Source organism: Hypanus sabinus, chromosome 1, assembly GCF_030144855.1.
Source record: "Hypanus sabinus isolate sHypSab1 chromosome 1, sHypSab1.hap1, whole genome shotgun sequence".
Taxonomy (NCBI): domain Eukaryota; kingdom Metazoa; phylum Chordata; class Chondrichthyes; order Myliobatiformes; family Dasyatidae; genus Hypanus; species Hypanus sabinus.
The window spans coordinates 13,105,853-13,130,696 of NC_082706.1; the positions used below are offsets into that span (position 1 = coordinate 13,105,853).

The 24,844-nt window shown below is 41.2% G+C and overlaps 1 protein-coding gene across 3 annotated transcripts in view; it reads right to left on the minus strand.

Moving 5' to 3' along the window:
- Positions 1–317: 317 nt before the first annotated feature.
- LOC132391485 (methylcytosine dioxygenase tet3-A-like) overlaps positions 318–24,844 on the minus strand; it is a 231,979-nt gene continuing 207,452 nt past the window's right edge. For all 3 annotated transcript variants that reach the window (XM_059964750.1, XM_059964751.1, XM_059964756.1), the window contains 3 exons: positions 21,779–21,916; positions 15,781–16,114; positions 318–13,777 (listed from right to left, as the gene is read on the minus strand). In XM_059964750.1, coding sequence (XP_059820733.1) covers positions 11,940–13,777; positions 15,781–16,114; positions 21,779–21,916 — 2,310 coding nt within the window. In that variant the 3' untranslated portion in view covers positions 318–11,939. The remainder of the gene's footprint in view (positions 13,778–15,780; positions 16,115–21,778; positions 21,917–24,844) is intronic.

The following is a 24,844-nucleotide window of genomic DNA, read 5'->3' on the forward strand; positions in this document are numbered from 1 at the left end:
CACTCAAAGGATAGTGAGAGTGTGGAACAAGCTGTCAGCACAAGTTCTGGATGTGGGGTCAATTTTAAGAGAAATTTGGATAGGTACATGAATGGGAGTGGCATGGAGGCTATGGTCCAGGTGCAGATTGATGGGAGTAGGCAGATTAAATGGTTCAGCATGGACTAGATAGGCTGAAGGGCCTGTTTTGTGCTGTATTTTTCTATGACTGTGACATTAGACTAGTGGTCCATGACTCTATGATATGAAGCAATCTTGAATCTTAAATCTTGAGTTTTAAGTGTGTCACAAATGGGAATAAAAACCAGTGATTTGAGTGCAAAAAATAAATATAAAATTTATTAAAACACCCACAATATTTCGAAATGATCAGGAAGAATACATTTACAAGGAAGTTCTTGCAAACAACCTTTCTGTGTACAATACAATGCAATAAAATCAAAATTAATCCTGGTCTTCTTTAATCAGTGCCTAATGATACAATTATGGACTGTTGAGTCAGACCTTTGAGGAAAAGTAAAAGGAAAAATAAAAAAAATCAACTCAAAATAAAACTTCCAGCAAAATATTTATTTGAATTAATATCTGCAGTAAAATGCTCAATGGTCCTATTCCATCTGCAGTTTGATGCTACTTTTCGTCCGTGAAGCTGCAAACTTTTATTTCAAGTTGTGAAGCTGATGACTTTTTAAACAAAAGAAAGTAGTTTCAAGTATGGGTTACAAGCTAGCCTCTTGACCGAGGAGCTTGCTACAAAGTTATGAATAACAATTCCTTTTTGTTTTTTCAGTTAAATCAACTAAAAAACAAATTGGAATAAAAGTTTCCTATATTGTTTTATTCTTTCATATGCCATCTTTTCTCACCTGCACCCCCCCCCCGCTAATTTTCTTAAATACATTAGAAAATAAAAAAAAACAAGCTTTTAGAATATTATCCACTACAGCTTTGCCTTAACGTACAAAACTTTTTCCCACTTCTTGTGTTAATTAAAGCAACAAAAAAGCTTAGTTGTCACATTTACAACATGAAGACAGATAATCTAATCCCAAAGTAAAATCCCTGGAAGATGGATGTTAAGAAATAAGCAGAGGTGGTTTCCTTGCTGTTAAAAATATCCCTGATGTCAGAATGTGAAAAATAAAATAAAATCAGGCCACACTATATTCTGTGATTCATAGGCAGCTGTTTAAACTAGTTTGGAATGGAATAGCATTATGATTTTTTGTTGCTGTTGTTGAACACCAAATCAAAGAGAAAAAATGATTAAAATAAAGTGAGTTTGCACCTTTAAAATGTACATTTTAAATCGAAGCACATCAAAGTGATTTTGTTTAGACTTTGCAAGATTTACAGCCAGTGGTTGTTAGATAAAGCTAAACTGCAGCATTCAAAGTTTTACTTATTTACAGCTAAGAGCAGGTAAACTCAACATGAACAATTTGTAGCCTTGTTTTAAAGAGTTGTCTTCCATTTAGCAGGTGTGTATCAAATAATGAAATCTCCATCATGAAGTGTTCACTCAGTAGCCACTTTAATTTGTACACCTGCTTGTCAATGTGAATATCCAATCAGCCAATCGTGTGGCAGCAACTCAATGCATAAGAGCATGCAGACATGATCAAAAGGTTCAGCCCAAATATCAGAATGGGGAGAAAATGCGATTTAACTAACTTTGACTGTGTTGATACCAGGCCGGAGAGTTTGAGAATCGCCTGGGATTTTCACGCATAATACTATCTAGAGTTTACAGAGAATGGTGTGAAAAACAGAAAAAAATCCAGTGAGCAGCGGTTCTGTGGGTGAATATTATTGTTAATGAGAGAGGTCAGAGGAGAATGACCAGACTGGTTTAAGCTGACAGGAAGGCAACAGTAACTCAAATAACAGTGTGCATAGAAGAGTATCTCTGAAAGCACAACACATCGAACCTTTTAGTGGTTGGGCTTCAGCACACTGGGTTCCACTCCTCTATCTAATAAAGTGGCCACTGAGTGCAGGTATTAACCAAGGTGTAGTGAGTGTATGGAAGAGTTTTATGAGCGAAAGCTGGAGGAATTTTTCCAAATGTTTTATCTATGTTGGATATTTTATTGAGAAGGTTATCAATATAAACAATCGAACTGAAGTTTCAGCTTAATTCCAAAACACTAGTTATTTTAGCTTCATTTTAAGGATGATTTTAGTTACGGGACTAAATTCAGTACAGGTTCCTGCCCATGAATTAAACTCAGTCCAATCTGAAACAAATGCTTGCTTGTAAACTAACACATTCTTGCAGTGTGCTGTGGGCTGTGCTGCATAGTAGCGCTAATTTTTTTCCACATCATCCTGCTCCACATCTCAGGCGGAAGATAAGCGGCCACTCTGAGTGTTTCTTTTTCGCTGTTTTATCATGAACGTGGCACAGATAAAGATTTAGCAGACTGTTGAGATCAAAAACAAAATAGTTTACAGAACCAGACTGAGAGCAAAGTGCAAGAATGTTAGTTGTAGGTATCAAGGTCCATGATTGTGATGGGACCTGGAGTGAGATGGCCCTTGACAGCCCAAATGGGACATTGTTGAACAGTAAATAAATCTCTGAAAGAGGCTCAGTTAAGTAAGTTTGTGAATTTCTAGTGTTGGGTCACTCTTTGCACTCTGCCCAGTTATGTTTGCTCCCTGCAGTAACCAACACTATACCTCCCGGTATGTACTGAATTACCATTAACCCCAATCAACTGGACATCTAATCAGTTCCACTCAGTACAAAGTTGAGTATATAACACGTTTCAATTCAAAACTCTTTCTAAAATCTCACTTTGGTTAGAAAATATTTCGTGTGCTTCACAGATGTTTGAATTTCAATTTCAATTTAATATCAGAGAATGTATACAGTATACAACCTGAAATTCTTACTTTTTGCAGAATTTAGATATTAGATTATCTTGAAACTCAAATGTCAAATAGAAGATCCTCTCTTTAAAAGCTGTAAATTGAACTAAAATGGTCACATGGGTAAGTATCCTGTTTACATAAACAATTTCATATTCATTTTTATATTATATTAAAGTTTAGTATCGCTATGCTTTAGTATTGCATTTTTAACAAATGGAATGTGGATTCGTTACCAATTGTTATAAACCATCCATGTTTGAAAACAAAGGTTACAGATTATTGATCGCGTTTTTCTACCTTGCCAGTAGACAGATAAGTTACAAAAGATATATAAGCCCATTCACTAAAAAGGAAAAAAGAGTAATTTCCTACTTACAGTATTATACAAAGTGTACAACACAGTCTTCCACTGCACAGCCATCTTTGCAAAATTCACTCAATAGTCACATGATTAATAGCTTTTTGTACTACAGAAAGGTTTGAAACATATTCACTGATTTTGATGCCACAATGTTCAGTAGTAGTCTTTGACTACTGGCAAACTATTGGGAATTTTCAATATTTCTCCACCCACCCTACCAAAACAAAACCAAGTATATACACCTTGTAACATTATAGTTGACCATAACCTCTGAAAAAGAGTAACTTGCTTTCACTTAGAGAGAAAGATTATAGAGCTCTTCCATCATGTGCACCTTATGAAATAACACAGTTTCTTTAACACTATAAAGTCAGCATTCTACGAAGAGGAACTACATGTATACCACTCCCACATCTGCAGAAGAAGAGAAGTGGCACAAGCGTGTTCAAAGGTGTGTTCCTTTTAAAATATTAGCATTGCAGAGAGGTTTATATGCTTTTTAGAAAGTTGCTATGGAGCCAGAGCCTGAACAGGGTTAAGGAAGAAGTCCTGCCCGGAAGACACTGTCTCGCTCTGTTTGCATTTGACACCACAGATCCCAGTGTGTGATCAAAGTGTGCTTGGAAAATGCTTGGAGTCTCATAGGCTTAATACCTGCGCTTACTTCAAAGGCTTAGAAAGTACAGCCAGTAATGGCCTGTACATTCAGGTGACCCCATCTGTGCAAAGCTCTTTCTAAACAGAAGTGATATTTGAGCTGGACAGTATGTTAAACAACTAGTGCTGACCTAATCCTAGGTTTGCTTCAAACACCATAGAACATTTTTATAGTATTAAATACTGCTCCGTTTTGTAATTCACGGTATTAAATCCAGATATCACCATGTTAGCTATCATTTGGATTTCTTGGACTGCAACTGACGAAACCAAAATGGAGACATATCTCGTGTGTATGTGTGTGTGTGTGTGTGTGTGTGTGTGTGTGTGTGTGTGTGTGTGTGTGTGTGTGTGTGTGTGTGTGTGTGTGTGTGTGTGTGTGTGTGTGTGTGTGTGTGTGTGTGTGTGTGTGCGCCCTTGCAAAATGTATGCTTCAATATTGTGTTATATAAAAATGAAGAGGTGGCAAAAAACCAAATAAGAGGTGGCAACAATCTCGCTCCCACTGCACACTTTGTTATTCCAAGCAAGATTGCTCTTACAGTGTCTAAATAATGTAAATAAAAATAAGTGGCTCCTATGCAGTGATGATGGAATATTTTACCCGTGATTTTTTGCTACACACTCAGTGATCACTTTATTAGATACATTTGTACACCTGCTCATTAATGCAAATATCTAATCAGTCAATAATGTGGCAGCAACTCAAGGCATGCAGACAGGTCAGGAGGTTCAGTTGCTGTTCAGAGCAAATATCAGAATGGGGAAGAATCATGAATCTAAGTGATTTGCCTGTGCAATGATGATCGGTTCCAGACAGGGTGGTTTGAGTATCTCAGAAACTGCTGATCTCTTGGGATTTTCATGCAGGACAGTCTCTAGAGTTTACAGAGAATGGTGCGAGAAACAAAAAAACAACATTCAGTGAGTAGCAGTTCTGTGGGTAAAAAAGCCTTCTTAATGAGAGAGATCAGAGGAGAATGGCCAGACTGGTTAAAGCTGACAGGAAGGTGACAGGAACTCAAGTAATCACATGTTACAGCAGCGGTGTGAGGAAGAGCATCTCTGAACACACAACGTGTTGACCCTTGAAGTGCATGGACTACAGCTGCACAACACCACCCTGGGCTCCACTCCTGTATTGCATATGAAGTGGTCACTGAGTGTAGATTCTATGGGAATACCACAGAGTTAACATTCTATTTTTTTTTATCCGAAATTATCTACCTATCAAGAAATATACATGATCCTTCTCCTTTTAAAGAAGATAGATCTTGTCAAAGAGAGCTAAAATATTTAGTTATCAAAGCAAAGATAGCATGCCCTGTATGTAGGTACATTAAAATTCTCTCGTTAAACCCATGTTTCATGAAAGTCATGCTCATTTGCATTGTATTACAAGATTGCCCTAATGCTATAGATTTCTAAAGGAAATCCTGGATTTTAGGATGAGGAAGTCACCAAACAGAATCCAAATTTCTGTACAACCAAAACACAAGCATTTATTTAAAAAAATGGGGGCAAGATCACCTGACTGGACAAATCAAATAGCACCTCAAATAAAAAAAAAACAAAAGAAATATAAAAACAATTTGGAAGAAGTTTAAAACATACTTCATATTTACAAATACTGATATACAAAATAAAGTCACATGGATAAAGCATAAATTTATGCCAGCATTAAGCACAAGCATTGCAAAAAATTTTGCTGCAGAATGGGTAACAAACGCTAACATTTCCGTAATTAAAGAAACCAGAAAGGCCCTGTGAATCTGAACTGTCTTAAATCATTTTTTTTTAACCATAGAACGTTGCATCAAAAGACATATATTTAACACGCTTTCCCCTTAGCTGTCACATTTGAAGAGAAGAAATTTCAAAGTTAACTAAGTGTTAATATTTTAATTCCCCTTAGCTGTCACATTTGAAGAGAAGAAATTTCAAAGTTAACTAAGTGTTAATATTTTAATCCTATTGTGCGCACTCTGAGTGTCCACACTGGTGAATTTACATACATTCTATAGAAATATCTCTACAAAAGGTATGCAATAAAACTTGCTAAGAAACTAAATAGAGATGGTGTCATGTAATTGTCTAAGAGATGTATTCTCCTTTTCAATGAGAAATCATATTGCAATGTTGAAAATGAAGTTTCTCTACCCCTGAACCTAAATTTCTAATCTCTGTGTGGACACTGCAACTGGTTTAAGTTACAGTACTATTATATTGTAGCACCTTTCAGCAGGTCACATTATAATCTCTCCAAAATATTTTCACTGTATCACGCTAGGCTAAACAATGTACTGGGTTTTGTTCTTGCTGTGCATTCAAATATATTTTTTGGATGTCTATTGACAATGGTCAAGATGTTTCCAGACTTGGTTGAGGTACAGGGCTCTGAGTAGTACCAAGGCTGAAGAATAATGCCACTCTATCTCATCAGAGGAAGGCTAGTGAGTTTTCCACACTGGTACCAGCAATCTATCGCCATCAAAAGTTTGCTTGGACAATCCACAGCTCAGAAGATGTGGAATCTTTTAGATTGATTACCTTTATAAAAACATAACTTAAATTTGAATCCAAATTATACTTAGACTTATATAAAATAGGGGATTAAGGTGGCCCTTACTTCTTTTGTGAATATATGTCTTTGTAAAGTACTGTATAGCTTATCCTTTGGAGAGCAAAAAGGGCAACATATCAATGTGTAAAGATGAATTACAGTGCATTTACGCACACTATTTTCCAAAGCATTTTCTTGTACGAACCTTTAGACCTACGTCATTGATTGTGTAGGTAATTTTATTTGTCTAATTCTGATTGGCTCACAAAGTTTGGTATATATTTTAAGATTCTCAAAACTGTGTTTAACATAATTTCGACAAGCAATTTATAACTGTTTGGTTTATTCATATATTTTGACGATATGAGTATCATTGCTATTCACTGATGGGAAAATCCAGGCGGTTTTTCCCCCTCAATACGTTTTAATTTTCACAGTAAGGTGGATTTTAACCAGCAGCCTTCATTTTTAGTACAACTGATGTTGCATTTGCATGGAACCTAAATCAGTGGCGTTCACTGGGGAAACTTGTCAAAGACAGACTGGTTTGCTCAGAGCTTTTCAGATGTGGAAGCAAATACTATACTGCTTTAAATGTAACCAGCAAATACAAGTAGCACACGTGGTGCTCTTTAACCCTGTGATGAAACAGTGACAAAAGCTATCCTGCATGTAATTCAAGTTATGTCAGGCTGTTACAGTGAGTACAAATTGCTGGTATTTCACATTTAGTCATTTATTTTAGCACCTTTTAGTGTTGTTTGCATGTACAGAAACAATTCCTGAGGTATAGTTCCAGGAATTAAAATTGCCTGTTTCTCAAGAGAGCAATCATACTGCACTCTTTAGAAATTGGGGAAATGTAATCTGGTAAATGTAAGCTTCTATGGCTTGGCCTGAGAGTGTGTTAGGGGTGAAGAGAAGAATCTATATTAATGTTGAAATAGTGCTGTAGAGAGAGAAAGAGACAGTACAGAATGCCAATTCAGTTAACTCTTTGAGTACACATTATCCTTTTGCCTACCAGGGCAGTCTTTATAAAATTTATGCAATAATATTATAAAGAGTGAAGACAGTTTTGTATCTCTAATGGTAGACTGTGGGACTGTCATCCCAGGATAACGCGTTTCAACTTTAGCTATTGAAAATTCACTTCAAGGTTACTAATTACTTAGAGTAGGAGCATTTTACCTGCAGGATTGAGGCATGCTGAGAGGACGGTTAGGGAGATAAATATATTCTCCTCATCCGAGTCGCAAAATTAAATGAAACGTGGACAACATGCGTTGTTTGCACAGCTGAAGGGGAGAAGGAAGGAGAGGGATAATAAGTCAGCCATGGAGCAGATTCAGTGTGCCAAAAGGCCTAATTCTGCTCTTATGTTTAAAAAAAAGCTAATATTTTTTGGGGATGGAAATAGCAGCTCACATTAAAGGAGTTTTATCTTATGTAGCTGAAACTAATCTTTCAATGTTCCATGTTATGAGTATGTTACGTCAATTAGTCTTGTACCCCTGACATTACGTGAAAAGTTTTAGAAATTCTCTTCTTAAAATTGTAAATGCTTATGACTACTGCAAATGGAGGAACTTTAACCTGTTCAGAAAACATACTCAATCTTTTAATCAAATGAGAGATCTGAGGTAGTTTTCTTCTAGTTTAATGATGGCATTGATGACTATATATACTTATAACTGATTTCTTAAGTGGTATGGAAACTGTGAACTGCCAGTTTCTACTGTAAATACTTGTTCAGACTGGGGAAAGGGGACATCTAAAGGGTATCATAGACCAGTCTCTTACTTGAGGGTGAGCTTTATTTTGGGGAGCTGGTAAATTTTATCTCCAAGAGGACCACAACCTTGTTGTGGTTTGGAGGCCTGTGTGCCTCAATGACCCAGAGAGCGATGTTGGTTGGGGTCAGGGCTTTATGCTTTGGCTCTTGGTAGGGTCACACATGCCAAACAAGTCAAAGGGTAGAGGCCAGACTATGAGTGGTCCACTGGTCCTCCAGGTTCAGCCGGTGGGGGGGGGGGGGGGGGGGTGTCAGTCCAGGGCTAACAACCCTGACCATTGAAACAAAATTGCTACAGAGACAGCAATGAAGAGTCCTGCTTCATCTGAGTGTGACGGTATTCCTGAGTCTCCACCCGGGACTGGCCTGACTAACAGCGTGAAAGCCGAGCTACTGACATGATGAGAAAAGCTCTAAACACCGCCAGAGATGAAGGACCTTCATTACTGCCCTAAGTGCCTGCAGCTTAACAGACCGTAGAGAGAGTAAATCTTAAAATCAAATTGAATTTTTTGGATGGCTAGGTGTAAAATATTCAATAAAGGCACATGAAATTATTAAAGTAAAATCAACCAAAACTGGATAATTTACACTCCATTTTGTGGAACTCAGAGGACATAACATATTGAGAAATACAGGCCCTTCGGCCTATAGTCTGTACTGACTATTAAACACCTACTGTATATGTCCACTATATTTTCTTATTGGTACAATATTTTTTCAAAATTATACCTGTTTTGATTTTATTGAGATACGAGGGAATAGGCCCTTCCAGCACTTTGAGCTGCACCGGCCAGCAACCCACTGATTTAACCCTCATCTAATCACGGGACAATTTAGAATGACCAATGAACCTACCAACTGGTATGCCTTCGGGCTGTGGGAGGAAACTGGAGCACCCGGAGGAAAGCCACGCAGTCACGGGTACAAACTCCTCACAGACAACAGTGGGAATTGAACTGTCCTGTAAAGCGTTGTGACAACCACTACGCTATCACGTCGCCCCTTACTTTTGTTATCAGATTACACATGGACCACATTCTTTTTTAAAAAAAATCCTTCCTGTTGTCTGTGAAATATTATCCCATGGGTTGCATTAAAACAAAAATGAAAATGCCATTTCAGAACTGCACAGCCACCTCCTCACAGTTGCATTATCAGTTCAGTGGTGAACTTTTGGACAAAATATGAAGTGTTGTAATTTCCATGCAGGTAATTCAATACTCCATGTTAGAAACCGGAAGATTAAACAAAGCATGCATTGTACAATGGGAAATCAAGTGAACAACTACTTGTTTGAAGGCAAAACAATTTTAAGTCTGAATCATAAGCTGTTTTTTTTTGCGGCTGCTTTTTTTAAGAGATACAGGAGATTGGGTGAATGCCAGCTGATCTTCCTCTATTATAAAAGGCTATAAACTGATTTATACACCAAATTTTACAGCACGTGCATGCTTCAATGTGGCAAAATAAATGGTACTTTAAGCCAAAGTTACGGCATTTGATCAAAAACAAATGATTTCAATGATTCCCAAAGAATAATCCTCAACCTATTTCTGGGCTTAATCAGTGTAAGAACATGAGCTGAATTCAACACGAACATGATGGTTAATATTTCCTAAAGATGGTTGTGGGGGGGGGGGGGAGGTTAAAGAACAGGGTACAGGAACATTGAGAAATATTTTGCTAAAAATTTTGCAGCTATTTACAGTAGTTCTCCCAATAATTATCTGTTAAATAAACTACTTCAAGTTGTCATTTTAAAATCAAGGTGAAAGTGCTTTAAAATGTTTTCTTTTCATATATTTACAGTTTAAAATTGGAGGATATAGAATGCAGGTAAAATATACAACCTGCTGTACTTTTTTATATCAATGTGTGGAAAAAAATATGAAGAATAGAAGGAAAAAATAAATCAACACTGTCACTTGAATCCCTGCACTCTGAAAGAGACACCTGAGTGGAGTTCCAATGACATGCTAATAAAAATAATAGGCCTATCTCCTAGACTGGTGGCGCATTGTCATTACAGTTAACCCTTCTTCGCTTATTAACTGGAAAACCTCGGAAGTTCACCAAATTTCAGACTGCAAGTGTTCAGCACTGAAATTCACCTGACCATACTCTGGATTTCCAGCCTGGGCAGAGTCCCTTGTGTTCAACGCAATCAGTTCAGGTGCTGACAAACACAAAGAGATTCTGCACCATGAAGGGTTTTGGCCCAAAACTGTTTATTCATTTCCGTAGATGTTGCCCAACCTGCTGAGTTCCGTTTCGTGTGAGAGTCTGGAAATCCAGAGGAGTATGCCAGTCGGGCAGCATCTCTGGAGAGGAATAAAGAGTCAACGTTTTTGGGGCCATGACCCTTCATCAAGGCTGGGAAGGATGGGGGGTGGGGTGGGGGGGGGGGAGCCAAAATGAGAAGGTGGGAGGGAAGGAGAAGGAGTACAAGATGGCAGGTGATAGGTGAAGTCAGGTGAGGGGGGAAGTTAGGTGGATGCAGGATGGAGTGAGAAGCTGGGAGATGATAGGAATCTCATAGGGCATTGCAGAATGGTTCAGGTGTTGAGAATGGGTGGGGGGAGGAGGCTAATAAGAAAGTGGGGGGAAGAAGGGAAAGAGCGCAAGATGGCAGGTGAAGCCAGTTGAGGGGGAAGCTGGGAGCTGATAGGTGGAAAAGGTAAGGGGCTGAAGAAGAAAGAATCCCATCGGATTTTGAGAATGGAAAGAAGATGGGTTCAGGTGGTGAGCGTATTTCAGCCTAAAACTGCAAAATGATTTATTTTTATAGAGTCTGAAGGACATATTCTGGGAAATCCATTCTTAGATATCCAGAAATCTGCCATTTTAGGTTTGACTGTAATCACAATTCAAACGCTTAGTGAAATACAACTAGATGATTAGATCATAAAATGATTTCCGCTTTATCAAGGTACAGCAGGCATACTGTAAAATTCTCTTTTTTTTAATGAAATGAGAAGAAAAAGGCAATGGAGGAGCACCAAGATGTTAATTACCATTAATATCTACCTCTGAACGGCACAATGGGATTTTTTTTTTACATTTAAGTGCATGTGCTTGATGTTTTGACCAGAAACACCAGGCTAATAAGGTTTAGAGCACCAACAGACAGGCCAGTGGTAATAGTTTACATTATGAAGTCACTGGGCTAAGGATTCTGTAAGCTGATTTTTACTGCCGTGACCAAAAATGAACTCTGTGCTGTAAACGTCTTTTTTAAAAAAGCACCAGTTTTCCTTTTTTTAGTTTAGTTTCAGATGAAGTCTAACAGGTTGAGATGTTGATATCTGTCAGAATTAACTTGGCCCTGAAGAAGTAGTTGCTTCTCTACCAAATGATTATTTTTCTTTGAACAACAAATACAACAAAATGTGTACAATAAATACTATTTTTCTAATTTGACATAGAAAGTTTTCTTTTACCCTTCAGTAACGATGGGTAGCTATAAGTTCAAAAACATGTAGATATATAAATTAGATTACTAAAACCAGGAATTTTTTTTAATCGTAATTAAAATTCTTTGCTCAGAGTGCAGATTTCGAGATGATTTGCACTTGAGTGGAATTCTCCCTCTACAGTATATTTGACAGAGGAAAGCACCGCATCCAGCAACAGAGACCGTTGCCGTAGTGAGGTAAAATGGCCGCCAAGTTGTACGTGTCTCAAATCCAACGGTTGTAGGGTCCTGTTACCTGGGTATAGGCGTATGAAGACACAGTGATAACAGTGTTTGTGGTAATGGTCAAAGCCTGGCGTGTGGGAAAGAAGTCTTTCTTACTGTGTTCAATGTCTGTAGTTGGCGCACTGCCCCATTTGCGCTTTTTCCCGAGGAGCTTGGAATTTACCAGGGGCAAGCCTAACCTCGCCGCTTCTTCCCGCCTTTGTTTTGCCCTTTCTGCGAGGACTTTCACCTTCGCTTCCCAGAGTGCTAAGCCGTGGTTCGGCTCATTTAAGTTCTTATGCTGGTAGAACACAAGAGATATTCGCGTGGGATGACACCGGTTCGGTTTTTTCAGCGGAGTGGTGGCGTGAAGCTCTCTTCGGGCGCACTCGATCAAAATGGAGCCGTGAGCCGGAGCCACGGCAACCCCACCAATGTTCCCATCCAAGAAATTGTGCTCGCTGTCCGACCACACTTCCTCTTCCTCCTCCTTCACGTTTTCAGGAGGCAGGTCCTCCACACTGTCGTTCATACAGTAAGGGTCCCAGAGCTGTTCCTGTATTCCTGAGCCATCTAAAGCTGCCTTGTTCTCACTTAGTTTGTAAAGATCCCACTGTTTCCCTTCTGCACTTGCGCTGGAGAACACCGTTCCGTTTTCGGCCCACACCTTCTCCCGCAGGTTACCGTTGCTGCTGCTCCTTTTGAACATTTCCCACTGGAGTTTGTCAGGGAGGCTGGAGCCAGGTATGGTCGACAGGTTGTTCTGCATTTTCATGGGCTCCCATAATCTGTCCTTAAGGTTAACATTCGATGAGATGGAAGGGGGAGTGATGGCTTCACCTGGTTTGTATGAATCCCACGGCGCCGCCTGGAGGCTCCCACTTTTCACGGGTGTTGTGCTCCTGGCATCGGTGTGCAAGTTCCACAGCTTTTCTTGTGCGTTCGACACGGGCGTCCCAGCCATATTCCTATTGGGTGTTATTGAGTTCCACCTTTCTTGAACGCTTGTGTTGGCTAACTTGGTGCTGTCGGTAGAATTGAACAGGCCCCAAGGCTTCTCGTGCCCAGTCGCTGCAGCTGACACCAAGCTACCGTTCGGCTTAAACATATCCCACGATTTCCCTTGGTGGCCGAGGCCAGGCGGCGTTTGCGCGGCAGAGAAGGAATTGTTTACAGCGTGGGCGTTCACGGAAGCCTCGTGGCAAGATTGGGAATAGGGAGCAGGGTCTTCGGGCTCCTTCTTGATGTATCGGTTGATGCTGTTAGCATTTTGCGAGGCTCTTTTGACCTCCTCGGGTATGTGGCACGCCTGCTGGGACTGACTGGATGCTGCGGGCAGCGAGCTCTGAGGGGCCAGGCCCGCTCCCCCTTGAAACATCAGCTGATGGTTCTGCTTCGGCGTCACCTCTGTGCCCTGGTCGGAGCCATCGATTCTGTTACTTATGAGGGCAAGATTGAAATTTGAACACAGCTCCTGGACGTCTGGCTTCTTCTCAAACCTGCTTCCTGAGAAACTCCCTGGCCGTGAGTCATTACCGCCGTAGTTAAGGAATGATGGGGTGAATAACTGGTTGCTTGGATAACCATAATATCCGTAGGGAAATGAGTAACGTGTGCGAAAATTACTAATGGCAGACAGGGCAGGCCTTGCATAGTAGGAATGATAAGGATAGGCGTTGCCCAGACCATATGCATTGGAGGGTCTGTAGTTACCAAGCACTGTGTAACTCTCCACGACAGAATTCCCGCTGTGCTTGTAGGAATTATAGTGATCCTGGGGTTCTATTTTGATTGAAGGTGTGAGGTGATGTTGGGGCGTTCCACTTGCCAAACTCACATCTGTGGAGACAAGAGAAGTTGAATCAGAAAGCTTTGCCTCAAAAGCTGGGTATTTCCTAATTCACAATGGCCGCGACTCTCTGCGTTATGTGGCTTTGACTCACAAAGCTAAGTTTCTTTCTCCCGGAATAAATGGCAAACCACTCACACCGCGGAGGAGTACAACATACGGTATTCATCCACCCTGATTTATTTAATCATTTGTTTGTTTGTTTATTTAGATACAAAGCGGTAACAGGCCCTACTGGCCCAACAAGCCCAGATGACCGATTAACCTACTAACCCGTACGTCTTATAATGCAGGAGGAAACTGCAGCACCTGCAGGGGACCCACAGAGTCATGGAAAGAATCCTGCAAACTCCTTACAGACAGTTGGTGGGGAGGGGGGTGTGGGGAGAGAGAGGACCAGATCTTGTCGTGTGCCTCGGTGACCCGGACAGCTAAGTTGGCTGAAGTCAGGGCTTTGTGCTTTGCCTGTTGGTAAACAGGTCAAAGGCTTGCAGCTTAACTAAGAGTGGTCAACCGGTCCCGGGGTTCAGCTCAGCGCTAACAACCCTGACTGGTCAAACAAAATTGCTATGGAAACAGCAGTGAAGAATCCTTCTATACAGTGAGAGGTGGAGGATCTTTATCACTGCCCTAAAAGCCAGCAGCGCAACGGGCAGTGATCTCTGGCGCTAATAAAGGCATTATGCTAACCACTATACTACTGTGCTGCCCTACAGTTGAAGCTGTTCCTTTTTTTTCACATTCTAAATTTTTTTAGTTGCTTGTATTTCAATTCTCCAATGTTTGAATTCTCAATAAGAAAGGCAGAAAAAGCAGCAAGTTGAAAGGTGACGGAAGGCCACAGCACACAACAGTCCGGGTGGTCTGCATGTCCTGGGGTTGGTATTATTGGAGTTAGAGTTGGTCTGCTATTGTCACGTGTACCAGGATACAGTGAGAAGTTTGTCTTGCATACTGTTCATTCAAATCAAATCGTTACACAGCGCACTGAGCTAGAACAAGGTAAAGCAACAACGAGGCAAAATAAAGTGTAACAGGAACAGAGAGAGTGCAGTGCAGAAAGACAATAAAGTTCAGGTTCATAGCATAGAACATTACAGCACAGTACAGGCCCTCCGGCCCAACTCCAAGATCAATGTAACACTTCCCTCCCATATAGCCATCCATTTTTCTTTCATCCATGAGATCTCAGAGTCTCCCAAATGGCTCTAATGTATCTGCCTCTACCAATGCCCTGGCAGTGCGTTCACACACTTCGCATCCTCTGTATAAAAATCTTCCCTCTAACATCTCCCCTATACTTTCCTCCAATCACCTTAAATGATGTCCTCTCATATTACCCATTTCCATTCAGGGAAAAGGTTCCTGGACGTCCACTCAGTCTCATCATCCTCCATCTAGTTCCTCCTCTGTTCCTACGAGAAAAGTCCTAGCTTGCTCGACCTTTCCTCATAATGCATGTTCTCTAGTCCAGATAAATCCTGATAATCCTGATAAATCCAGATAAATAGTCCAGTCCTGGTAAATCTTCTCTGCACCCTCTCTGCAGCTTCCACATCTTTCCTATAATGAAGTGACCAGAACTGAGCACAATATTTCAAATGTGATGTGACCAGTTCCATTTATTTATTTATTAAGATTATAGCAGGGTAAAGGCCCTGAATAAGGCACCAAAAAATGGTCCACGGTTAAAGCTACTTATATCAAGTTTCTTCCCCATTCTGATGCTTGGTCTGAACAACAACTGGACCTCTTGACTGTGTCTGCATGCTTTTATGCACTGAGTTGCTGCCACATGATTGGCTGATGAGATAATTGCATTAACGAGCAGGCGTGGCCACTGAGTGTACGTCGGTAGAAGATTAGAAGTTTTATGGAAAGTAAGAGAACGATGGTCAATCCGAAAGCATACATTTTTTAATAGTGTTTTTGCATCAGCAGAATGTGAGGTTCGAGTACAAGTTTTAATTATAAAAAAAGAAAAAGTGATTACCTTTGCTTTGTGGAGTGCTGCACTTGAGATTTTCTGCTTCCTGTTTCAGCTTCCCAGCCAGGAGTTTCTTCTCTTGGTTCCTCTGCTTCTCAGCGGCCCTCTTGGCTTCCAGCTTCTTCTGGCGCGCTGACTTGACCGGCTCGGGCAGCATTCTCACCTCCCTGGGAAAGGCGGTAAGCACCTCGATCGCCCCCGCCTTGATCTTCTCATTCTGGTTGTCCTCGCTGCCGTGCTCGTCGGTCGTAGACACCTTGTAGAGGGGAAGCACGTGCAACTGCTCATCCTCTGGGGTTGTTCCAATCTGTCGATTGTCCTCCTTCGTCAGGGTGCAAACCTGGAAATAAAATACGCTAGCAGATTATTGATTGATTGATTGATTGAGAAACAGCGCGGAATAGGCCCTTCCAGCCCCTTGAGCCGTGCCGCCCAGAAATCCCCTGATTTAACCCTAGACCAATCACAGGATAATTTACAATGACCAATTAACCTACCAACCGGTAGGTTTTTGGACTGTGGGAGGAAACTGGAGCACCCGGGGAAACCCACATTGTCACGAGCAGAACGTACAACCTCCTTACAGGTAGTGGTGGGAATTGAACCCCAGACACTGGTACTGTAAAGCATTGTGCTAACCACTATGCTGCCGTGCCACGTTCTTGGAAAGATTTATGGTTAACGGTGCTTTTCTTTGTTGTCATTTAACTTGTCAGGTAGAGCACAGCAGTGTGACGTTACCACTGAGTGTTGGTGTAAACTGATGGAGACAGGACTCACTTTGCATGAAGCGTTTGATGTGAATGCTTCAGGTGTGATGAGTCTCTAACCTGAAAAACTTAACTCTGTTTCTCTCTCTCCACAGATTCTGCCTGACCTGATTTTCAGCATTTTTCAAATCGTCACTTTTATTGTCGTTTCGACCATACAGTACATAGTAAAAATGAGATGATGTTTTTCAGGACCATGGTGTTACATGACACAGTACAAAAACTAGACTGAATTATGTAAAAAAACAACACAGAGAAAGCTACACTAGACTACAGACCTACACAGGACTGTGTAAAGTGCACAAAAACAGTGTAGGCATTACGATAAATAATAAACAGGACAATAGAGCAAGATGTCAGTCCAGGCTCTGGGTATTGAGGAGTCTGATAGCTTGGGGGAAGAAACTGTTACATAGTCTGGTCGTGAGAGCATGAATGCTTCGGAGCCTTTTCCCGGACGGCAGGAGGGAGAAGAGTTTGTATGAGGGGTGTGTGGGGTCCTTCATAATGCTGTTTCCTTTGTGGATGCAGTGTGTAGTGTAAATGTCCGTGATGGCAGGAAGAGAGACTCTGATGATCTTCTCAGCTGACCTCACTATCCGCTGCAGGGTCTTGCAATCCGAGATGGTACAATTTCTGAACCAGGCAGTGATGCAGCTGCTCAGGATGCTCTCAGTACAACCCCTGTAGAATGTGATGAGGATGGGGGCTGGGAGATGGACTTTCCTCAGCCTTCGCAGAAAGCAGAGACGCTGCTGGGATTTTTTTGCTATGGAGCTGGTGTTGAGGGACCAGGTGAGATTCTCCGCCAGGTGAACATCAAGAAATTTGGTGCTCTTTATGATTTTCTGCTTTTATTTCAGATAGCCAGCATCTGCACTTGTTAAAAATGTTCTGCAGTGTGTCCCGTTAACAAATTTGATTAACAGGAGAATTTTAAATTTAGAGATGCAGAGCAGCAACAGACTCTCCAACCTGATGAGCTCGTGCCACCCAATTACACTACTGTGACTAATTAACCAATGAGTTAGCTCTTATTCAATTAATGCAGTACAAAGAAGCTTCTAGAACTTCCCGGAATTATACTTTGTGTAACTACTAGAAGCATATTAAACTATTCTGTGCATATCAGACCTACTTAAAATACCAGCAGACAATTGTTAAACTAACAATTAAACAATTAAACAAAGAAAATAACAATTAAACAGTCGAATCTAAGAATTAAGAATTAAACAGTCAGATCCAACAATACTGAGGTTTTATTTTTGCATGGTCTGTTTCTCTCTCTCTCTTCACTGTTGTCTATACCTACTTGCCCGTGATGCTGCAACAAGGAATCTTTTCTAAAACTCTACCTCACCATACTTGTGCACACAATAATAAACTCAAATTAATTTGACCAAGTGAGTTTAACTTACTAATATCATCGTATCATAGCAACTCAAGCTATTACTGCACTCTGACCTCAGACCCAAAACACTAAACTCAGAATCCAACGCCAAAACAATGACGTGACAAAATTCTGATTTTATCCCCCCCCCCCCCCCCCCCATTAACCTGTCGGGAAGAAACAGCCATTGCAGTACTGTTAGCCGCCACCATGTGGCAGTGTTACATTATGAATAACAGCTGGAAGTCGGCCACCTCTCTGGGACCTGGTTTCACCTGGAATGAAGGTAAAATGTCACTGATTTGTACCATGCTCTTCTACTTTCAAGTAGAACTTCTAAAGTTCCTTTTCAAAGCAGTCTTTGTTTTTCTCTGCATCAGTGAGACAGATGTGACAAGCAGATAATGATGCAATATTTTTTCAATAATGATCTTTAAAGATTAGCTTTATTTGCCATTGACATTGAAGCATACAGTGAAATGTGTCATTTGCACCAAGCCAAATCAATGAGGGTTGTGTTGGACAAGTGTCGCCACACTTAAGGTGCCAACGTAGCGAGCCCACAACTCACTTACCCAAACCCCTACATCTTTGGAATGTGGGAGGAAACTGGAGAAGCTGGAGAAACCCATGAGGTCAGGGGGTGAACGTACCAACTCCTTACAGACAGTGGCAGGAACTGAGTTAACACCATAAAGCGTTGCACTAACCACGAGACTACCGTGCGGCTCCGGTTGCCTTTTCCAAGCAATTGCTAACAGGATTGCAAAAATCATCATCCTGTATTGCAGCTTCAACGTGTCGTTTGATGAAAATGTGATTCAGCTCATCTCTTCCAGAGTAGAGTGACTTTGGTTCCTTGCAGAGAACCCTCAGTAGTTTTCCACATGGGGTAGTCCCATGTTTGACACTCAGCCATGCTAACACAACACTTTCAATAAAAGTGGTGACGAGGGTTCTGTAAATAACCTGGAATAACGAGTGCCTACATCAGCAGCAATAAAAAAAATACTGATGCATTCTCAAGATTTAGAGTCATAGCATGGATTTAGGGGTCATAGCGTGGAAGTGGGCTTTTCAGCCCATTGCGTCCATGTTGACCCTCAACCTCTCATTTTGTACTAACATTTTGCATTTTATACTCATTTTGTTTATTCTCCATATATTCTCTTAAATTCCTCCCAGATTCAGACACCCACCAACATTGTTCTTTCATTACATGCTGTGTCATATGACGTGGGCAATCACAGTCTTTCCGTGACCACTGTTGTTCTTGGCAACATTTTCTACAGAAGAGCTTTGCCGTTGCCTTCTTCTGGACAGTGTCTTTACAAGACGGGTGACCCCAGCCATTATCAATACTCTTCAGAGATTGTGGGCCTGGCATCAGTGGTCACATAACCAGGACTTGTGGTATGCACCAGCTGCTCATATGACCGTCAACCACCTGCTCCCATGGCTTCACGTGACCCTGATTGTGGGGCTAAGCAGGTCCTACACCTTGCCCAAAGATAACCTGAAGGCTAGTGAAAGGAAGGAGTGCCTTACACCTCCTTTGGTAGAGATGTATCTCCACCTTGCCACCCAACTCACCTATGTGCAATTCACAGCGGTCAGTTAATCTACCAGCCTGCACATCTTTGGGATGTGGGAGGAACTCAGTGCATCCTGAGAACACAACATGGTCACAAAGAGAACATGCAAACTCCGCTCGGACAGTGCCCAATCTGAGGATTAAACACAGGTCTCTAATACTGTGAGGTAGCAGTTCTACAATCAGCACCACTGCTCTGCCCTAATTCTTTAAAGAAATTAGATTTTATATATATATATATATATCTTGCTTATCTCTTTATCATTCTCCTTTGCAGCACTAATTTAAGACCATACATAACACATGGGAGCAAGATTAAGCCTTTTGACTCATCAAATCTACTCCGCCATTCCATCATGGCTAATTTACTAACTTTCTCAACCCCATTCTCCCTCCCCTTGTAACCTTCGGCAACATCACTAATCGAGACTTGGCCTCCACAGTTCAAAGTTCAAAGTAAAGTTATCCCCAAAGTACACTGTGTGTCACCCTGGGATTTATCCTCCAGTGGGCATGCATACTCAATAAATCCAGAATGGAATGATAACTGTAACAGAATCAAGAATAGACCGCACCAAATGGACGTTCAACCAGTGTGAAAAGACAACAAACTGTGCAAATACAAAATGAAAGAAGGAATAATAATAAATAAATAAGCAGCAAGAATAACTTCTGTTGATCACTGCAAATCTAACCACCAGCAGTTTTGGAAAGGTGATTTTTACATTGATTTGAGGATAGGCATTAAATGTTGATTCTATCAGCAATTATTAAAAAATTAATCTCTCCATCTTGCGGATTTCGAATTCCAAACACCGTTCAATTAAACAGGGTTGTATTTGGGCCCCGTATCTAAGAAAAAGATGTGCTGGCATCAGAGAGGGCTTACAGAAGATTTACAAGAATGATCCCAGAAATGAAAGGATTAATGCATGAGGAGTGTTTGAAGGGGCCTGGCCCTGTAGTATTGAAGATTAGAAGCATGATGGGGAATCTAATTGAAACCTAACAAATACTGAAAGGCCTCGATAGAGTGGACATGGAGAAGATGTTTCCTATAGTGGGGGATGTTTCCTATATAGGACCAGAGGGCACAGCCTCAGAATAGACGGATGCCCATTTAAAGTAGAGATGAAGAGGAATTTCTTTAGCCAGATGATGGTGAATCTGCGGAATTCATTGAGGCTAAGTCATTGGGTATATTTAAAGTGGAGGTTGATATGTTCTTGATTAGTAAGCGGGTCAAACGATACAGGAAGAAGGCAGGAGAATGGGATTGAGAGGGAAAACAGATCAGCATGATTGAATGCTAGAGAAAATGGACCGAATAGCCTAATTCTACTCTTATGTGGAACTTTGGTTGATTGCTGAGCTTGGCAAAATGTTTGCTGATGTTTTGGCTCCAAGCAAGAAGCCATTATCAGTTGAACGTGCTCTTCTCAGAATGCCGATTTATCCTCCTCTGGGGTCCGAATGGATGCTGCTAAACGTCGTGATGTGGTTGGCTGGTTCAGAAAATGGTGAACAGTTTAGCAGTCGAAGATTCTGATTGGCTAGTTTCGAGGGAGGTCCACAGGAAGTGTTTGCTTTGCTGTCCAGATCCCGAGATTACCGGTGATTGGTTAATTGTTGACATCATAGTTTGGCTTTTCTCTGTAGGGATTCATAAACTGGATCTACAGCAATGAGCTTGTTGATGGATCCTTCTGTACAGAAACACACTTCGAGAAATTCTTGTTCTTGCTTGAGTCAAGACTCTGGCGGTGTCAGAAATGGTGTTGGTCTTTGTCTTCATGAGCTGATACTACTCTTATGGTTTATGGTCTTATGGTCATTCTGCAGAGACCAGTTTGAAACTCCCCCAATTCCTTTAAAACAATCAGAATGATTTATACCCCATAACTCAAATTGATTTAAATGTGGGTCAAATTCCTTTACCCACCATGTTCCTGAGAACTGTTACAACTAAAATAAATACAGTAAGTGCTGGAAACTATCAGCAGGTTGAGCAGCATCTGCCGAAGAGAAACAGCCACCACTTCAGTTCCAGAACCCTTCATCGGAATTTATTTCAGATTTCTGGCATCTGCTGGTTTTTTTAAACAGTTCTTATTGAGAGGGTACTATTGCAAAGCAAGTTTCTGACTGTGCTGGAAATTTAACAACTTATTTGATAGCAAGAAATTCAAAGTTCTGCCGGAGGAATCTATGGATTAAGTACAGATTTGAGTGATGTGGTGATTTACGTACCACTGTACAGCCATTGTACATGTTGTGTTGGTCCTTATGAGCATGGGCACAGAAATCCATACACGCAGTTACTCCTGAAAATGGTTTCCCTTCCTTCTTCCCCAGTCGGCAGTCAGGGGCTAACCGTTCATTGGTAATCTGTGAAGACAATGAATTGCAGTTTTATTTATTACGAAACTGCCTTTATCTTTCATAGATCAGTGCTTACCTGTTACCTATTCTAGGGAGTATTAATAGATAAAAGATTCTAACCAGTCCGATAAATCAGCTGTCTCCGTGTGGAGTAATCATTTTCTATTCCTGTAAATAATCTTGAACAAGTTTAACATTAATGTCTTCATACATTTTGTTTTGACTGCAGTGTGGGATGACGATGCAGCAAAAGACTCAATCCTTTCCCGATTAACCTCAGTGAAATTATAAGTCTTAGAGCAGGGGTTCCCAACCTTCTTTAAGCCTTGGACCTCTATTATTAACTGAAGGGTCTGTGGACCCCCAGGTTGGGCACCTCTGCTTCAGAATAAAATATTATTAAATTAAGCAAAAGTTTTCCACAATTGCTGAAGTTCCAGCAAAATTTCCAAGTTTCAGTATTATGCCCTGAGTGGCCACTTTATTCCTGTACCTAATGAAGTGGCTGACTCCATGTTCTGCAACTGCACCTATCTACTGAAAGACTTGGCGTGTTGTGCACTCAGAGCTGCTCTTCTGCACGCCACTGTTGTCACGCGTGGTTATTTGAATTATGGTCAGCTTGAACCAGTCTGGCCGTTCTCCTCTGACCTCTCTCATTAACAAGGTGTTTTTGCCCACAGGACAGCTGCTTCCTAGATTTTTTTGCTTGTTTTTTGCACCGTTCTCTGTAAACTCTAAAAGCTCTTATGCGTGAAAATCCCAGGAGGTCAGCAACTCAAACCACCCCATCTGGCACCAACAATCACTCCAAGCCAAAGTCACTCAGATCACATTCTGATGTTTGGTCTGAATAATAACTGAACCTCTTGACTATGTCTGCAAGAGGGCAATGCAATGATCATTGGCAGAGTCATGACGGTGGACTAGAATGTTGAGCTGGGCTTCTGACCTGTTTGGACTCCTTCTGTTACTTCCCTCTTTCCTTCTCCTACATCTTCCTCCTCCATAGGGCAGCATGGTGGTGCAGCAGTTAACCATAAACACAGAAGTAGAATCGGGCCATTTGGCCCATCAAGTCTGTTCCACAAAACGTAACGCTATTACAGCGGCAGTGATTCTGACCGCTGTTTGTAAGGAGTTTGTATGTTCTCTCCATGACTGTGTGCAATTCCTCTTGGTGCTTTGATTTGCTCCCACATTCCAAAGACATACGAGTTACAGTTAATAAATAGGGCGCATGCTGTGTTGGCGTCGGAAGCATGGTGACGCTTGCTGGCTGCCCCCAGCTCACATTTGGACTGTGTTGGTCACTGATGTAAAATAACACATTTCACTGTACGTTTCGATGTTTATGTGACGAATAAGGGTAATCCTTCAATCTGATCCTCTATCCTTTCTTCTCTCACTGCCGAGGGGCTGCTGTATGGGTCTGATTGATAACTTGGGTGCAGTCCGGCCCTTCTGCATAGGGTCAAGGAGAAAATGTGGCACCTATTCCCATGTTGTTCTCTTGTTCATCTTGCCCTCTGAAAGAAAGAGGGCTACTGCAAGATATAAACTCTCTGGCTTCTCCTTAAACTCCTCCATCACTGTGCACCACGTAAAAAGCTGAACAGATTCCTCCTTTCCATCTTATTCCATGCACTCCCCTCTCAGCAACTGCAATGGTGTCAGTGTGATTGGATATCTCATGTTCCGATCTCCCTCTCTTACTGGGCAAAGCAGCATGCCATGTCGTGCTACTAACTCCCATTACTCCATAGAGGGCTGGGGTCAGCTCAAGCCATTTCACCATTCTATTAACCTGCCATTAACACCAGTATATTGAAATGTCTGAAGCCAAGTCAAGTATATATATATCCGCGGGGGATTGGTTCCAAGACACCCCGTGGATACCAACAAATGCAGATGCTCAAGCCCCTTATTTAACCTGTCTCAGTGCGGTGGTCTTTAGGACCCAGCGGAACCCCGGACTTTTTTAACCTGTGTCAGTGTGGTGGACTTTAGGACCCGGCGGCGCTGCTCTGAATCCGCAGTGTTACTGTTCATGAAAATAATCACGATTGTGATTGAAAATAAGGTGGAAGTAATAAAGCGATTGGAAAAAGATGAAACACCATTCGTCATTGGAAAAGTGATAGGCTACTGTCGGTCAACGATCGGAACAATTTTAATGGAGCATGTGAAAGGCCCTGCCCCAATAAAAGCTACAATTATTACTAAGCAACACAATGGTTTAATTATTGAAATACGTTTGTTTTTTAAGTGTTTTATTTGCATAGAAAGGTAAAATATGCACTGTATACTAAGAAAAACGTTTGACTAACTGACGCTAACTAACACTGGATGTACGTGTTCCGACTTCAAATCCAACTTAAAGACGGACTCAGGAATGGAACTCATTCATAACCCGGGGACTGCCTGTACTTTTAAGTCATTTCTAGATTACTTATAATACCTAATACAATGTAAATGCTATGTAAATAGTTGTTATACTGTATTGTTTAGGGAATAATGACAAGAAAAAATAGTCTGTACATGTTCAAGCAACAAGTGCTGGAGAGAGAACTTCCGGGTTTTCCCGATCCGCGGTTGGATGAATCCGCACATGCGAAATCCACCGATGAGGGTGTGTGTGTGTGTGTGTGTGTGTGTGTGTGTGTGTGTGTGTGTGTGTGTGTGTGTGTGTGTGTGTGTGTGTGTGTGTGTGTGTGTACTGTTAAATAAGACAATATTTCTCCAAACCAGAGTGTAAAGCACAGTACAACACATAATGCACATATAACACACAATAACTTAGGAAATTCAGGATAAAATCTACAGATAAATTCCGCATAAACAAACAAAGTAAAGCGCATAAATTAAGTATTGTATGGTACAGAACAGATTAACCAGTGACACCTTGAATGAGTCACACATGTTTGTGGAGTT